This window comes from Juglans microcarpa x Juglans regia, chromosome 8D (assembly GCF_004785595.1).
Source record: "Juglans microcarpa x Juglans regia isolate MS1-56 chromosome 8D, Jm3101_v1.0, whole genome shotgun sequence".
Lineage (NCBI taxonomy): Eukaryota > Viridiplantae > Streptophyta > Magnoliopsida > Fagales > Juglandaceae > Juglans > Juglans microcarpa x Juglans regia.
Window position 1 is genome coordinate 27,604,032 of NC_054608.1, and position 18,626 is coordinate 27,622,657.

At 41.8% G+C, this 18,626-nt stretch overlaps 1 protein-coding gene across 3 annotated transcripts; it reads left to right on the forward strand.

Annotated features, from left to right (window-relative positions):
* The first annotated feature begins 6,710 nt into the window (after positions 1–6,710).
* On the forward strand, positions 6,711–12,541 carry LOC121242619 (AP-3 complex subunit delta-like). Of its 3 annotated transcripts, none has more exons than XM_041140532.1 (2): positions 6,711–10,048; positions 12,022–12,541. In XM_041140532.1, exon 1 carries the CDS (start codon positions 7,006–7,008, stop codon positions 9,961–9,963), a length of 2,958 nt encoding a protein of 985 aa, XP_040996466.1. In that variant the 5' UTR covers positions 6,711–7,005; the 3' UTR covers positions 9,964–10,048; positions 12,022–12,541. The 3 variants fall into 3 exon arrangements, with proteins under 3 accessions (XP_040996466.1, XP_040996467.1, XP_040996468.1); XM_041140533.1 differs by lacking the exon at positions 12,022–12,541 and adding an exon at positions 11,611–11,627; XM_041140534.1 differs by lacking the exon at positions 12,022–12,541 and adding an exon at positions 10,309–10,970.
* The last annotated feature ends 6,085 nt before the right edge of the window (positions 12,542–18,626 follow it).

Below are 18,626 nucleotides of genomic sequence, written 5' to 3' on the forward strand. Positions count from 1 at the left end.
CTATCCTGCCAAATGAAATTACTCTGGCCATTAGCAATTCTCCAAATAGAACCTTTTTCAATCAAGTGTCTAGCTGAACAAATGCTTCTCCAGATGAATGATGGAGTGCCACCTACCTTAGCCTTCATGAATTCTATTGTAGGAAAGTATTTCACTTTAAGAACCTGAGATGCCAAAGAGAGTGGTTTTTGTATAATTCTCCAAGCTTGTTTAGCTAATAGAGCAGAGTTAAAACTTTCAAATTCTTTGAAACCCAACCCTCCAACTGATTTTGCTTTTCCCATTTGATGCCAAGAAACCCAATGTGTCTTCCTCTCCCTTTTTTGTTGTCCCCACCAGAAATTGTGCATGACTCTATTAAGTTCATTGATAAGAGTCTTGGGCAGTTTGAAAACTCCCATACAGTAGGTAGGGAGTGCTTGAATAATAGCCTTGAGCAAGATCTCTTTTCCAGCTTGAGATAGTAGCCTATTGTTCCAATTACTGACTCTAGCCCTGACTCTATCCAAGATCCCTTTAAAAGCTTGTATCCTTGACCTACCTATGAGAACAAGCAGTCCAAGATATTTCTCATAACTTGAGGTAGCTCTAATTCCAGCCATGGAAAGGATGTAATCTTTAGTTTCCCTCCTGGTATTAGCATTGAAAAAGATTGAAGTTTTATCTTTGTTGAGTTTTTGACCAGAGCCCATTTCATACAAATCGAGAAGAGATATTAGCTTAGGCATTTCTACACCTTTTGCACAACAAAAGAGCAAACTATCATATGCAAAAAATAAATGATTAATACTTAAATTGCTTCTGCCAAAGTAGAACCCATGAATTTGCTTAGAAGCTTCAGCATGGAATAAGATTGAACTCAAGAATTCAGAAACAAGGATAAAAAGGTAGGGAGACAAAGGGTCTCCCTGCCTTAGTCCCTTTGTGAGTTGAAACCATGGTTGAGGAACACCATTGATGAGTATAGAATAAGAAACAGTAGAAATACACCCCATCACCAAGTCAATCCATCTAGAGCTAAAGCCCATCTTATCCATAGCTGCTCTAAAAAACTCCATTCCACCCTATCGTATGCTTTGCTCATGTCAAGTTTCAAAGACATATAGCCTTGCTGTCCCTTGACTTTACAACACATGGAATGCATAGCCTCAAAAGCCACAACCACATTATCAAGAATTAATCTACCTAGTACAAAGGCACTTTGAGTAAGAGATATGATCTGAGGCAATATGAGCTTGAGTCTGTTGGCTAGAACTTTAGAGATAATTTTGTAAATAACATTGCATAAAGAAATAGGTCTGAAATCAGTCACTACTTGAGCCTTTTTCACTTTGGAAATTAGAACTATATAAGTCTAATTTATGAATGACATGTCACCATTAGAATTTAGAATCTCTAGAATAGCTCGAGTGACATCGACTCCCACTATATCCCAATGATTTTGGTAAAAGACAGCTGGGAATCCATCAGGACCTAGGGATCCTAATGGATTCATCTGAAATAAAGCTGTCCTTACCACAGAAGCAGTGAATACCTTTGATAACAGATTGTTCATATGCTCATCCACCCTCTTCTCTATATACATCAAGCACTCATTAACCTTATCTGGTTGAGAGGTAGAATACAGATTATTATAATGCATTTTGAAGGTATCTGAAATGTCTTCCCTGCTGCAAGCTACACTTCCATCTTCCTTCACAATATTATGGATTTCATTAGTCCTTCTTCTCTGATTAGCAACTCTATGGAAAAATTTGGTGTTTCTGCCTCCCTCTCTGAGCTATGTCTGCTTTGCCCTTTGCCTCCACCTTACATTGTCTTCTTCTAATTGAATATCCATCTCCTTTTGCACTTGTTTCACTTCCTTGGTCAGAGCACCAGTATTAGCATTCTGCAGATTAGAAAGTAACTTGATTTTGTCTTGGGCTTATCTCCTATGTTTATCAAGAGAAAGTTGTTTCCACTGAATTAAAGAGTCCCTATAGTTTAGAAGTTTATTGCGAACACCCTCAAAAGAGATCCCTGCCATGAACCAATCTGAGACCAACAGTTGTGAATGATTCCATTGCAGTCTTCCCTTAAATCCCAACTTGCCTCATATCTAAAGATCTTTGTTTTGCCACCTCTTCCAATTCTATTCCTTTCCCACGCATTTCCCATGGAAAACACTAAAGGGCTATGGTCTAAAGATTGTGCTGGAAGAGCAGTAACCCAAGGATCAGAAAATTGTTTAATCCAGCTGACATTTCCAAAAACCCGATCAATCTTTCCTTAGTGAAATAGGCTCCCTCCCTGCCATTATTCCAGGTATATTTAGTCCTTTCATACCCTAAATCACTCAGACCACTAGAATCCACTGTCTCCCTAAATCTTTCCATCTAGTTGTAAGGCCTTAGAGCTGCCCCTTGCTTCTCATGTTGATGCATCACTTCATTAAAATCTCCAAAACAGATCCAAGATTTATATGAGTTAGGCTTAAGCACTTTCAATAATTGCCAAGTACTCTCCCTTTGTGAGGTGGAAGGGTGTCCATAGAACCCAATAACCAACATGTCTTCATTGGTCTTCTCTCTTTTAACAGACAAAGATATATGGTTACGAGAGTAGGTATCTAAAGAAATATCATCAGTATTATTCCACAAAAAAGCTAACCCTCCACTAAATCCTCTACTCTCAACTACAAAACTTCTATCAAACCCCACTAAATTTCTTACTTCTTCAACTTTCTTCCTTCCACACTTAATTTCCATTAGAAAAATCACCTTGGGACACTTAGGCTTGGTTTGGGTAGTGAGAATATCTAAGAAGTGTTGAGAATGTTTGTGAATAGTAGTAAAAAAGTAATGAAAAAATAATAATAAAATATTAAATAGTAGTAAGAAATAGGTGAAAAGTAATGAATAGTAAAAAAGTAGGTAAAAAGTAATAATAAAGTAAAGAATAGTAGTGAGAATACTTGAGATACTCTCATTTGCCAAACATACCCTTAGACTTTACCCAATACTGAAGTTCTCGAACTGTATGAGGGATCCCAAGCCCTCTACAGTTCCAACTTAGGCCCATCATTGCCTGAGTTTCAAAACTGCAGCTCCACCAACTCAGTTTCAAAACTGCATTTTTTCAACACATCACCAATTTTTTTTTTCCAGTTATAACAGATCACATAGTTGAGTATTCCCATCTCTCTTATTACTGCTTTGAGGCTCATTCTCAGAATTTATAGACTGGTTACCTTTTGGTGCCCTGGCTCTTCTCTTCCAAGTGGACCTTTCAGTAAAAGTCCCTTTCAAAGCAGGGTTTGTCTGGTCTGAATCCTCAGTGTCTCGAGATAAGGTGAAAGAAGACAAAACTGGATGAAAAACTTCCATTTCCATAATACCCTCATGACTGTCTTGTAGTAACTCTTCTGTCTCCTTAAAAAAAAGAGCTTCCTTTTTTGTCCTCTCATGTAGCAAATTAACTATTCCAACTCCCCTACTGTCCTTAAAGTTACGTGCAATAGGATTGGATTCTTGGATTCCTATTTTGTCTATATTCCCTTTCTCAGCAGCCAACTGTATCCCCTTCCTCACTGAATCCTCATGTTTGATAGCCTGTTTTTGTGAAGACTCATTATTTTCCTCCTTAGAACCCCCATCACTTCAAACATGTCTGCCTTAACCTCATCCCTTTTACCAACACTGGCCTCTGTCTCATGCCTCCACTGAAACTGATTTGAATCTATTGCATCACCATACTTCCTTAGATAAAAAATATTTATTTTCATTGGTTGTGCACGAAGCCAAGGGCCAAATTGCTGTTTATACACTTATTCTCTCATCAGTTCACTCATCGGCCTATTACAACCCTTTCCTTGATGAAATAATAGACCACAGTTGAAACAAAAAGATTGTAATATCTCAAACTTGAAGGAGATTCAATAGTGATGCCCTTCAAAGTTCAACCAACGACCTCTTAGTAAGGGCTTATGGACATCAATAGCTACTCTCACTCGAAGGCATCTTCCCATGCTGAACCATCAGATTCAGCATCTACTTTGATAACATGTCCAAGAGTTGCACCAAATTGATTCCCCAATTCTTCAGACATGGCTGCTAGAGGCAAATTGTGTAATTAGATCCAAAAAGGTTCAAATTTGAACTGTATAGAGTTAAGAACATAAGAGTCAGCCACTTCTTGAACTGTCAGTAACTTCCTGTCAAATAACCAAGGCCTCCCACTTAGCACCTTATCTTTATCAAGTAGGAACTGAAATTCAGTAAGGAATTGATGATCCCCCAACTCCTTAAACCTTACCCACCCTTCCAATTTCCAAACTTGGATCATCGTTTTCCTAAAAGCTACGTTGTTCAATCCTTTTTCAGTCAGCACTTTGCCAATAATACAATGTTTTCCATGCACTCCATACTCTTGTTCATTAGAAGCATGAAAAACTTCACTTTATTCATTAGTCAGATTAAGGTTTTCCCACTGTTTTGATAGAATTATCTCTTCCACCGCCATAGCTTTCTAAAACTACACTCTCTGTAAGGAGAGACTAAATCCTTTGCTGAAGGAAAGAAACCGCCTTACTTTTTCAGAGAGAAAAGAAGGCACTGAATTAATTTAAAAGAGTTATAAGTATAAACAAGATACTTAACTATATATAATGGGAAAATACGAAAAAGTTGCTTTGATTTTTTTGATTTATCATTTTACACATTCGGTGTATTCTCTTCATTAAAATGCGTCTAGAAAGATAACGAGAGATATATAACAAGTCCCAAATATTAGTGGCTTCAAACAATGATGAGTCCAAAGTTTTCAAATTAATCAAAGAAATACAAAAATTAATCAAAGTTCTCAAATTATTAAAAAAAAAATAGATATAAAAACCCAAAAGAAAAAAATTATAGAGGGAGTGGGTGAGTTAACATAGAATTGATGAGTGCTACCCAGCTCGAAGTGATTTTAATATTTTATTTTATTTTATTTTTTTATGAAGACTTCACTCCTATCCAATTTATTCTAAAGTAATGCTAGATAAAGTAGTCCCGTATGGATACAAAAATACTTTTAATCTATCTCATCTCATCATTATAAATTTTTTAAATTTTATTTAAAATATAATAAATAATTTAATTTTTTTTAAATTTTAAAATGATAATAATATTAAAAATAATATTATAACAATATTCCAGATTTATCTGTTTTTTTTAAAAAAATGCATGACGTACCTAAGATTGCACTTTGTTCATAGGTATATAAAATAATTTTTTGTAAGGGGATTGAAACTACTTGGACTCGAATCTTGGGCACCTACGCATGAGAGCTCAACAAATACCATTCATCCGAAACACCAGTGAACAAAGATAAAATCATCACGAGTCTTCACAGTCTTCACACACCACACCTTTACCTAAACATCCTAGAATACCTCCAAATTAGAAAGAAAAATTGATAGCTTCATACAACTATCAGCCTATCACTATAAAAAAAAGGCAGGCGAATTCTACTGTATGCATGGAACGTTCACATCAGCTTTGAAAGGTTTCTAGTTCTCGCCTGATGTGTGCAACCCTGATGGATTACCATACAAATCTGCTGAAACACCCCCCGAAAACCCTACGGATTTAAACAACTCCATTTTTGGGCCTTATTTGATTTAGCATATGAGATGAGATTGATTGATATAAAAATTGAAAGTTAAATAAAATATTATTAGAATATATTTTTTTAATATTATTTTTATTTTGTGATTAAAAAAAATTGAACTGTTTATTTTATTTTATGTGAAAATTTTATAAAGTTGTAATGATGAGATAAGATGGATTAACTCGTTAAGATATTATTGTTTAACGCGTTGCTAATAGATCAATCTATTAAAAATGTTAAAGTTACAATTATACCCTTATACTTAAAAATAAAATTGTTACGATTTTAATTTCGATATTTTTATTATTTAGATTGTAATTTTAGACTTATAGTTTGTTTTAAATATATATATATATTTTTTTATAGATATTTTGATTTTAACAGTTATATAAAATTGTACTAAACTTAATCAGGTTAAACAGGTTAATTTCGGGTATGTTTAACCCTTTACATAAAACAGATTGAAATCAGTTAGGTCATGTTAACATATTTCGTAATATTCACTAACGAATCATGTTGCGTCAACCCGTTATATATATATATATATATATATATATATATATATATATTTGACATGATAGAAAAGTGACAACAAAAACAAATAAAAAAACATATCTATTTTATCGTAAAAATATTTAACAACATCAAATTACGTTAATTAGCTTATTTTTATGAAATCTCTCGTTACGAGCAAATCACCGGTACTTTTGAGCTAACAATGCCGTAAAAAAGGAATGTGAGCATATCACACATGCCCAAATATTTTGGACATGCACATTTTGATTACGTTTAAATGTTAAATTGAGTTACGTTGAATTAATAAAATATTATTTTTTAATATTATTATTATTTTAAAATTTAAAAATATTAAATTATTTATTATATTTTATATTAAAATTTAAAAAAATTATAATAATAAATTAAGATAAATTAACGTGAGTTTATATACTAAATGAAACTAATTATTCCCTCGGCCCAATGACATGTACAATCTCTCATTAGCTCAGAGCCCAACATTATGCTCCCAATAGGCCCTAAAGTTTCAAGAACTTTTTCCCCAGAAGAAAAACACAGAGAAAAGAACAAGAAATAACAAATCCTTTTACCACGTTTCTCTTCTGCTTCGAAATCAAGAATAATCTTATCACAATCAAAACTCTCAATATTCATTGCAAACCCGTAAACACAAATCAGCATTAATCCCAGAAAAAAAAGCTACGACTCCTTCTATCATGAATTCCTAATACCGAAATCTCGTTCTTCTTCCTGTTTTAAAGAAACAGAAGAAGAAAGTTTTTGAATTTGCAAATCAAGATATCGACTCAATTTAGCAAACCCAGTTTGTTGGGTGTTGTTTCTTCCCCTGAGAAAATGGCGGGGGGAACTTCTTCCATCATGGAAACTCTCTTCCAACGCACTCTGGATGACATGATCAAAGGCCTCCGCCTCCAACTCATCGGCGAGTCCGCCTTCGTCTCTAAGGCCCTCGACGAGATCCGCCGCGAGGTCAGGTCCACCGACCCCTCCACCAAATCCACCGCCCTCCAGAAGCTGTCCTACCTTGCCTCCCTCCACTTCCACGACATGTCCTGGGCCGCCTTTCACGTCGTCGAGGTCATGTCCTCCTCCCGCTTCTCCTACAAGAGGATTGGCTACCACGCCGCCTCCCTCTCCTTCAACGACGACACGCCCGTACTCCTCCTCATCACCAACCAGCTCCGCAAGGATCTCGGTAGCACCAACGAGTTCGAGGTAAGCCTTGCCCTCGAATGCCTCTCGAGAATTGCCACTGCTGATCTTGCTAGAGATTTAACCCCCGAGATATTCACTTTGCTGTCGACTACTAAGCTTTTCGTTAGGAAGAAAGCCATTGGCGTCGTTTTGAGGTTGTTTGCCAAATACCCAGATGCCGTGAGAGTTTGTTTTAAGCGTTTGGTTGAGAATTTAGATAGTTCAGACCCACAGATTTTGTCTGCGGTCGTCGGTGTCTTTTGCGAACTCGCTTCCCGAGACCCTGGATCGTATCTTCCTTTGGCGCCGGAGTTTTACAGGATATTAGTTGATTCTAAGAATAATTGGGTCTTGATTAAGGTGTTGAAGATTTTTGCCAAGTTGGCTCCATTAGAGCCAAGGTTAGCTAAGAGGGTTGTTGAGCCCATATGCGATCATCTGAGGAGGACTGGGGCAAAGTCATTGATGTTTGAGTGTGTTAGGACTGTGGTGAATAGTTTCAGCGAGTATGAATCCGCCGTGAAGCTTGCAGTAGTGAAGATTAGGGAATTGCTGGTCGATGATGACCCGAATCTTAAATATCTTGGATTGCAGGCGCTTTCAATTGTTGCACCAAAGCACTTGTGGGCAGTGCTGGAGAACAAGGAGTTTGTGATTAAGTCGTTGAGTGATGGGGATCCTAATATCAAGACTGAGTCCTTGCGTCTTGTGATGGCAATGGTTTCCGAGACTAATGTGGTGGAAATTGCTCGGGTTTTGGTGAATTATTCTCTTAAATCTGACCCAGAATTTTGCAATGAGATTCTGGGATCCATTTTATCCACATGTTCTAGAAATGTGTATGAGATAATTATTGACTTTGATTGGTATGTGTCACTTATTGGAGAAATGTCGAGGATTCCACATTGTCAAAAGGGGGATGAAATTGAGAATCAGCTAATTGATATTGGTATGAGGGTCCAGGATGTTAGACCCAAGCTTGTTCGGGTTGCTCATGATCTGCTGATCGATCCTGCATTACTTGGTAACCCTTTCTTGCATAAAATATTATCTGCGGCTGCTTGGGTTTCAGGGGAGTATGTTGAGTTCTCGAGGAACCCATTCGAACTTATGCAGGCAATATTTCAACCTCGTACCAGTCTCTTGCCACTGTCAGTAATGGCAGTTTATATCCATTCTGCTTTTAAAGTATTAATCTTTTGTTTGCATTGTTACATCTTGCCAAGGGAGAGTATTACATCCTCATGTCCTGAAAATTTGGTGCTCGGGGTTTCAGAATCAGTTTTGAAAAGGGAAATGCCAGAGGATTCTGGTTTGATTCGGACAACATGTGAAGCTCTTCCTGTTCAAGGTGATAAAGGGTTCAACCGAAGGGCTTCAAATCAGTCATCTGAAGATTTTTCAGTGGAAAATGGTGGGGATAGAACCATTAATCATGGTCAGACATCCACACCTAATTTTTCAGAGAAGAGCAGTTTCACATATGAATCTATTGTTAACCTGATAAATCTAGTTGAATTGGCTATGGGCCCATTTATGGGCAGCCATGATGTAGAAGTGCTGGAGAGAGCACGGAATCTATTATGTTTCATTGAGGTGATTAAAGGAGAAATAACTGAATGCTTAGAGCATAAGGAGAAAAAAAAGGAAAGTGAAGAGATGAAAGCTTCTGAAATCATCAAACTGATGTCTGATGCCTTTTCCGAGGAGCTTGGTCCAGTCTCACTTAGTGCTCAGAAAAGGGTTCCTATACCAGAAGGATTAGAGCTGAAGGAAAGTCTTGATGACTTGGGAACAATATGTGCTGATATTCAAGTGCCTCCGTCAAATGACTCAAATTTATTTTCTCTTGGAAGTCCCTATAATGGGGAGGAGGTTGGTGTTTCTGCCTCTGACCTTGAGAGCAAAGAAGAGTCAGAGCCATCTAATGAGGCCACAGCACTGCTTACAGATCACCGTAAGCGACATGGGTTATACTATCTTCCTTCGGAGAAAAATGAAATTGTACCAAATGATTATCCGGCCGCCAATGACCCTAAGCTGAGGGATAATCTTAATAATGACACTGAAGATCTAGTTAAGCTTACAGAGCAGTCACTTGTTACCAACAAAAAGCCAAACCATGCAAAGCCTAGGCCTGTAGTGGTGAAATTGGATGAAAGAGATGTAGTAACTATTACAGCCAAAAGGCCAGAGCCAAACGATGATTTGCTATCTGGTGCTGTGCGGGAAGTTCTTTTAGGAAGTGATACCCGGACCACTACATCACAACATAATCCACCTGATAAGGCATCCAGTAAGAGAAAAGGGAAGGAAAGGCTAAATGTTAATCCTTCTTCCAAACTGAAAGAAGATTTGGGTGATTCAGAAAAGCCTGACCATGAAAGTCCAAATTCAAGAAGAAGCAAACACCGTACTCATGGAAAAGAGAGAAGACAGAAGAGTCCAAGTAAGCCTGCTGAGGAAAGGGAAAGCAATGGTCAGAAAGGGAAGCAAAAGAGTAGTCATCGCCATGCGAGGCACAAAGCTCGGGAAAGAGCTGATGCGCCCTTGAATGCTGTTTTGCAGACACCAGTAATTCCAGATTTTCTTTTGTAGCATTAAAGATCCTTCTTCATGAGTCGCCATCAGATGCAGCTGAGAACATTATTGTTCCCTGTATTCGATCACTTTGAATCATAAGGTCAGTTTTGTTGTAGATCTTACAGTTTTTTTTTTTTGTAAGGGTTTGCAGTTGTCTTATTTTCCCATGTTACACAAAATGAATTTCCTCAAAGTAAAATTTCAAGTTTTACGGTTGCTTAGCTCCTGTCTAGTCTCATATGGTCGAAGCATTCTTTATGATTTTTTAACTTCTTGAGTTTCTTTTCTGTTATCCTTTTAGTTTGTGATGCTCTTACAGTTCTTTTTTGTTTTGCTGATGAGGTATTTCTTATAATTTAGAGAGCGAGAGAGGTTCAGTTTCAAATTCTTGCTTTGCTTTCATGATCAGGCCTTACCCAGTTACTGAAGATTCGGTAGATGATGCCACATGTATTTCACAGTTATTCTTACCTTATCCAAAAATCGTAATCTCACTTTTCTTTTTCTTTTTCATATGGCTAAATCCAGTCACTTGGGGTCAAGGCATGGTTGAATTAAGTTGAGTTGGACCCAGTTTGCTTTAGCAGGGATAACTAACTGTGGTGTTCCTGGCTTCAAATTAATGAATAGCCAAGCCGGAGCTACATTTTGTTGATGTTTTAGGACCTTTTCAGAGATACTAACTTGACATAACCTTCGTCCTAAACATGTCAACAATACTATTAGGAATTTGTTACTCATGCAGAACATAAAGCACTTAATAATTTACATGTGGTTACCCCTAGGGGTTGGCTCAAGTGGTAAAGGCCTTTGGCTTTGGGGTATGCTCCCCTGGGTCTATGGTTCAAATTTCTTTAGGTGCAAACAATCTCTAGGGGCTATCGGATTGAGGGATTTTCTCATTGAATTGCCCGAGGTACATTTGCGGGAAACTCCTTGTTGAGGGCCTATGCACTCCTAGGATTAGTCAGGACGCTGTTCCCGGACACCGGGTGCCAATAATTAAAAAAAAAAAAAAAACATCTATGATATGTTTTCACATGTATTCACAATGTTCTTAGCCCTTACTATTCTCTCTTATCTGCATTCTTGGAATACTTCACGCAACGGCTACTCTTTTCCATTGGATATTTGCAAGTTTGGAGCTTTCAATGCTTGGGGAGTGTCAAAGCCTACAAGTTACATAACCCCTTGGAATCAACGAAAAATATAAGCTGATAGTAGAGAAGTAAGAATTTGAAAATCAGGCAGACACGCACCTGCATAGAGGGAGGGAGGGCATGGTGGCTAAGCCAACTTAGGTAATTTGATTACATAGAGTATGTCTCAACCCTGAACCAACTTAGATTAAAAAATCATAAAGGCCCAAGCTTTATAGTATGTATCGAACCTGACCAGAGGGAGGAAGGGAGGGAGGGAATGGTGGCAATGGGGTTAAGCCAAAATAGATAGGTAATTGGTTTATTTATACTATGTCTTGAACCCGAACCAACTTGATTAAAACAACATAAATGCCTAAGCTTTATAGTATGCCTCGAATCTGACCATGTAAACTGATGAGTCTCAAGCTTTGTTTGGGATTATTTATTTTCTTATAGACCCGATAACTTGTGTATCTTACATCTTACACCAACAGAAAGTGTTGAATTGTTGTGTTTCCAGAATCTTGTCATGCACCTGAAAACCTTGCACAAATTGATGTAGTGAACCACATGGTGCCGTCTACCAAGCTGAAATAAACAACTCAAAGTCCAAAGTCCCCTCACATAGTCAGCCAATTGGTGGAATAGGTTCTAAGTTTCTATGAAAGGTCTGAAGTTTGAAGTAGTGTTCAATTCGCAGAGGGGACTGGAGGGGTTAGTGGCATTCCTCAATTGGCGCACTTACTTCATCACAACTCCAATTATATTATGTCTACTGTATAGGCTTTACCATCTGTACACGATTGGTTTTGATAACAGCATAAACTGAGATTCGCTTCAAGTGTCCTTGGTTTATCTAGGACTAATTTGGCTTGCTAGGATTTTCAATGTGTTTGTATTCTAGAGAGAACTCATCTCTCATTTTCTGTAGGGATCAAATAGGAATTGAACTACAACAATCTCCAAAGATTGACAAGAAGTCACATATCTCCTTTGGCCATGTCTTTCAATTGGTGTTCTTTATCTTTGGTTTGTCCATTAGAATCTTCACCACCACCCCCAATCTCCAGTGCCACTAGCAATACAACCACCATCGCCACCACCATCCCCTATACACATGGAAGGTAGAGAGTCGAGACACTGTTTCCTATGATAAGCCATCTCTCCTGCATAAGATGGAGGAATGCCAGAGTTATTCTGGTGATGTCAATGGTTCCAAGGATCAGAGAGTTCCCATTCATTGATGTCCCAAAGTTGCATTCATGTTCTTCACCAAACTACCTATTATTCCTTTTGGCATCATTATGGGAAAGATTGTTTAAAGGTCACGAAGGGCTTTATACCCTTTGTATTGGTCCTCATCTCCTCTACAAATGACTGTCCCAATCGATTCTGTTTTCCATGGAAGAATAATTCCAAGCTGCAAGGAAAGTTTCTTTCGTTTATGCGCATGTAAATTTTAGATCATATATTTTGCCTACCCAAGCCTAATAAGGTGGGAGGGAGGGAGTTTGATAAAATTTGTAGCACTTGCAAACCTTTGTTTAGTGCATTTCAGACCATAAAAACCAACACATATTATTGTTAATACAGGAAGTTTAGTTTATACACGTAGAATGAGAGAGATTTTCTCAGTGCATTAGCATATTATTTGTGCTCTTATTCAAATTCTCAACGAGATATGCTTTAAAATGAGCAATTGCACATGCATCAGCATCAATGCATACAATTAGGGCATGTAATCACATGTTCAAAACCAAAACATGCAATCAACTACGTAAAACCAAATATCCAAACCAAAACATGCCACCAACCAATCTCAACTGTCAGATCAATCAAGTTTATTTATTTTTATAATTTTAGTCCTGGGATTAAAATACTTTGACGACCTTGTATATATGTATGTAGCCTTAGAACATAGATTTGAAGGGCAGCTTCAATTTGTGGTTTCTAGTTGTCTGGAATAATATAATTTTGCTTATTTATTTATGAAAGAATATAAGTCTCCCTTCGTCTGAACCTAGCTTGTTGCGTAATGCATTAGAATAATCTGATAAGAATCTTTTTTTTTAATTAAACTGCTATGGTTGACCCCTCCATGAACCAATGACAAAGAATTAATAACTCTCATGGACTAAATAACAACAACAACAACAACAACGTTATTGTAGCATCCTCATGTATGCGTTCCTTCCTTAATTATCATTTTGGAGGTACAAAAAGTTCAAAAATAAGAGGGCACAAAGGGTGAGGTTTATTTTGTAAAATATCCGATTGTCACATGGTCAAGTGACACATTAGGGGTGCTACCCGCACCATACGGTGTGGGGGCACCCCCTCCCCGCCCCTCGCCCCTGTACTGGGGTTGGGGTTGAAATCGCATCCCGCCCTGCCCCTAGCTTAACCTAGTGATCCGTCATGGCTTCCCACGTATGCACGGATCCGCGTCGGTTGGGTTCCACGAGGCCACCTATCCACTTCATTTAATGCTTGCGTTGCCTTGGTTCCTGTTGTCTTTCCAACTTCCCGATGGTTAGACTTGGTGGGGGCTTTTTCCCACATCTCGAGCCATGCATTGGCCCCTACGCGACATGCCCATTGTGGCTTCCAACGTTTGTAGGATCCGCACCAATTGGGTTCCCCAAGGCCACCTACCCACGTCATTTAATGCTTGTGTCGCCTCGATTCTCGAAATCTCCACAGCTTCCTGACTGCTGGATTCGGTGGGGGCGCATCTCCCCACATCTTGGGCCGTGCATTGGCCTGTGCTCTCCATGTGCCCAACATGGCTTCCCATATCTGCATTTTCCTGCACCGATTGTGCTTCTCGAGGCCACGCCCTCGTCGTCAGTGACACCTAGATTTTTGTGCGGCTCTATAAAAGCCTCCCTTCCCCCCTCATTTTTGCCATTGCTGCCTCTCCCTTCTCATTTCCCCAACTGTTGTCGTTCCCTTCTTTGAGTTCTTCTTTGATGCACCCTTCTTCGTTCCTCGAGCTTTCTGTTCCCTTCTCCTTCTTCTCGCTGTCGTCTTCAGCCATTCGAATGGCTCGGAAATGTAGTTATCGGTCTCCCTCGTCGACCTCCGGGCATTCAGGGCGAAGTATAGCATCCTTGCTTCAGCAGTTTTGGAGGTCCTAAGGAGTCGACTGTCCGTTGTGGATTTTGACAGGATGGAAGACCATGTGGCTCTCTACCCCTTTATGTTCGCGAATGGGATTTGCCTCCCATTATGCCGCCTCTTTCGCGACGTTATTAGCTTCTTGGGGTTGGCCTCCACGCAGCTCCATCCAAACTCCTAGCGGCTTCTGGTGGCTAGTTGCATCATTTTATCGGAGGGTGCTCAGTGCTGGTTCTGAAGAGTACCCTGACTTGATGGCTCAGGAGTTCTTGTCGGTGTATCGTGTGCTAGGCCTTGATGGGAGTTTGTGCAGCTTCTAGGCGCTCACGGCCAGGAGGCGCATCACCAGCCTTGAGTTGCGCCACTCGCACATCAAGGACTGGTTCCAGAAGTTTTTCTTTGTCTCGGGCTCAAGATTGGAGTATCCCGAGGGAGAAAAGGCCCACCAAGAGTTTCCTGTTCAAGCTATTTGGTCGTACATCCTCCTGTCCAAGGGCCTGTCCGTCAATTTGTCCTGGAGGAAGGAGGCCAGGCTAGTGACAATGCTATACTTGGTATCGACCCACCCATATGATGCAAAGACCGACGCGGATGTACGACCAAATGCGTCACTTGAATCCTCCCGCAGCCTGTAGCAAGGGGAAGCGGCCAAAGGTGGCTCAGACAAGGCTGGCAGGGTTCCCCGAAGTGAGGCCTGGGGATCCCGGAGCAGAAAGGCGCATCTCGAAGTGGAGCCAGAGGGACCAGGCCTCCCTTCCCAACAAGGTGTTGAGGAGCGAGGCCGAGGGGTCCCAACGCGTGCGGCTTGAGCTTCAGAGATCCCGGTTCCCTATACTTGGGGAACAACTTCTTTCTCGGGGATGCAACACTCGACGTTCGCCTTATCGTCAGTTCTGCCGTCGTTTATTGTCGAAGAGGAGGAAGAGGACAGCGTTTTTCTGGTCGCCTTCTTCGACACTTTCATCCAACCAGCCCCTCGTGGGGCCTCAGTCACGGAGTCTCCTGCCTCCTTCGAGGAGACACTCGCTTGGGAGGCCGCTCTGCCTGTTCCACCCACGGCCACAACTGGGTCCTTGGTTTCTCCTTTTGTCCCGGAGACCGCCGGTCAGGAAGATGTTGCTCTTTCTTTTCTCCCAAGTGTTGGAGTTGGGGCTTCCTCCTCTTCCGCAATCCCAATCCTCCCACGCCGGGGCAGGGGTGAACCAGACCACTGGCCCAGGCCTAGACGATCAAGCGGGAGGCTCAAAAACTAAGGTCTCTCTTCGCCCAGGTATGTCGTTTCTACTTAGCTTTTCTTGCGACTTATTTCCTTTTCTTCTCCTAGCTGTCCCTTGTATTATAGGCCGCAGATCAACTGGCGGGCCTGATCGTTGAAAAGCAAGGGGAGCTTGAGGAGGAAAACAGGGCGCTCTGATCCTTGGCTTTCCTTACTTGCCTGGAGATTTTCAAGGCGAATCGGGAGGTCGAGGTCCTCTCCTTGGAGCGCGACGGGTTGATTGAAGACTTGGGAGGCCTTGAACGACCGCTATAGGCTTCTGAGGGAAAAGGTGCAGAAGCTCAAGGGGAAGAAGTTTATGTTGAAGCGGGAGCTGGTCATGGTCAAGGAGTAGCTCTCTTGGGTCTTTTCGAAGTGTAGGTGACTCCAGGATGGGCATGTCGATGCCTAGAGGGACTTAAAGAGGAGGGAAGAGGAGTTGCAGTCGGCCTAGAGGGGCTTCTGGCGCTTCGGGAAGAGAAGGATCAGATGACCCGGAAGCAGGGCTCAGTCGCCAGGCGACACTCGTAGCTGCTATTCAAGCACTTCTCGCTCGTTCAGGAAGTTTGACGCCAGAGGGCAGGGGTGCAGCGGTATGAGGCTCTGGCCCGTAGCTTCAAAGTCAAGTTGGTGAATGCGACGAACACCATCTTGGCTTGGGACATTCAGATCTCGTCCATGGAGTCCAGCCAAGAGGCCATTGCCACGTACTTAGAGGAGATCAGGTCCCAAGTCCAAAACACTCGAGCCATTTGAAATGCAGCTTGGGGGTATGGCTATATGGAGGGCCTTGAGCAGTTGCGAGATCGTCTGCGGGAACATCCCAAGACGAATTTCAACACTCTGAGTCTGGCCTCCCTGGAATCGAACCCTCATGCTTACATGTTCTTCGTGAACCACGGGAAGGCAGGGACACCGCCAACCTTCTCGTGCGCTCCCTCTTCACCTCAGTAATCGGCATTGTACGGGCTCTGAGCCCTTTTGCTGCTTTTGCTCTTTTTTTTTTTCCCATAATCCGGACTTGTATGTAATTTTGACTCTCACATATATATGGATTGGATTTCTCTCCATTTTTTTTTTTTGCTTGTGTACTTGTTTTTTCGTACTTTTTTTTTTTTTTGTACAATGAGTCTCGGGACTCAACTTTGTTGGATACTAGACTTGGCAAGTTTAAGGACTTGTATCCGAGTGGCCACGTGGACAGAGCTCGAAATACTCTGGCTCGGGCCATGTGGGCAACCCCTTAGTGAGTTTAGGGACTTGGTTTTGCTGGACACGAGGCTCGACAAGTCTAGAGACTTGTAACTGTATGGCCTTGTGGCAACCCTACGGCGAGTTTAGGGACTCGACTTTGCTGAACATGAGACTCGGCAAGTTTAGGGACTTCTATCCGAGTGACCATGTGGGTAGAGCTCGGGATGCTCTGGCTTGGCCTCAACCCCACGGCAAGTCTAGGGACTCGATTTTGCTAGATACAAGGCTCAGCAAGTCTAGGGACTTGTATCCGATTGGCCATGTGGGCAACCCCGTGGTGAGTCTAAGGCTTTGTTGGACACGAGGCACGGCAAGTCTAGAGACTTGTATTCGAGTGATCATGTGGGTAGAGTTCGGGATGCTTTAACCCAGCCTCAACCCCTCGACGAGTCTAGGGACTCGGCTTTGCTGGACACAAGGCTCGGCAAGTCTAGGAACTTGTATCCAAGTGGCCATGTGAACAGAGCTTCAGATGCTCTAGCCTGGGCTATGTGGGCAACCCCGCGGTGAGTTTAGAGATTCGGTTTAGTTGGACACGAGGCTCGATAAGTCTAGGGACTTATATCCGATTGGCCATGTGGGCAACCCCGCAGGGAGTCTAGGGACTCGGCTTTACTGGACACGAGGCACGGCAAGTCTAGGGACTTGTATCCGAGTGGCCATGTGGGCAGAGCTCAGGATGCTTTGACTCGGCCTTAACCTTTAGGCGAGTCTAGGGACTTTGCTTTGCTGGACACGAGGCTCTGCAAGTCTAGGGACTTGTATCCAAGTGGCCATGTGGGCAATTCCGCAACGAGTCTAGGGACTCGGCTTCGCTGGAGCCTGGACAAGAGGCTCGACAAGTCTAGGGACTTGTATCCGAGTGGCCATGTAGGTAGAGCTCAGGATGCTCTGGCCTTGCCTCAACCCCGCAGCTAGTCTAGCTACTCGGCTTTGCTGGATACGAAGCTAGGCAAGTCTAGAGACTTGTATCCGAGTGGCCATGTGGGCAAAACTCGGGATGCTCTGGCTCGACCTCAACCCTGCGGCGAGTCTAAGGACTCGACCTTGCTAGACACGAGGCTCGGCAAGTCTAGGAACTTGTATCCGAGTGGTCATGTGGGCAACCCCGCGGCGAGTCTAGGGACTCGACTTTGTTGGTTTTTAGTTTTGACAATTCGGCGAGTTTGAGGCGAACATCCACATATCTTTATTTATAAGTTTACCGGATACATTTATAAGTGCATGGACTCCATTCATGGATAACATTCATAATCCCTTAGTGAAGTACCTCTTTAGGTGCTCGGCGTTCCACGAATGGGGGAGTTCGTGGCCTTGATTGGGTGAGGCGGTAGGAATCGGGTCTGTTGCTCATTGTTACTACGCACAAGCCTTCCCATCACGACCCCAATTTCCCTTCCTCCTGGGTGGTCACCCCGGTCTATTTTAGCACTAGGTCTCCTATTTTGAAGGAGTGCGGCCTCACTCGCTTGTTCAAGTACTACTCCGCTTTCCTTTTGTTGCTCGTCGTTCGCACTGCAGCTTCTTCATGTCTTTCTTCTAGGAGATTCAGGTTTTCCTTCATTCTTTCGTCATTGACGCTCGGGTCGAAGTGCTGGACCCAATAGCCACTAGGAATGGACTGATCAAGTCTAGTCCCCACTACACAAAAGGCCATGGAGAGGTGATCAAAGTTAACTCCTTTGGTGGGCAGCACAACATTTTAGGCATTTCCTTGCGAAGTTCTCCGCATCACAGAGTGAATGGGGTCAGTAGCATCTAACTTGGGTTACCCTTGCGACCAATTCTCTTCCGACTAAGTTGTTTCTACAGATGTCTTCGTGTATCTTGTCCAGCACGTATTGGACTTCGTCTGGTGAGATACATCTTAGGAAGGTTTTCGGAGAAACCTCTCTTGTATTGGACCC

What these genes read in the sequence shown, in the direction of transcription:
- LOC121242619 (XM_041140532.1), top strand. Translation starts at nt 7,006, where the DNA reads ATGGCGGGGGGAACTTCTTCCATCATGGAAACTCTCTTCCAACGCACT.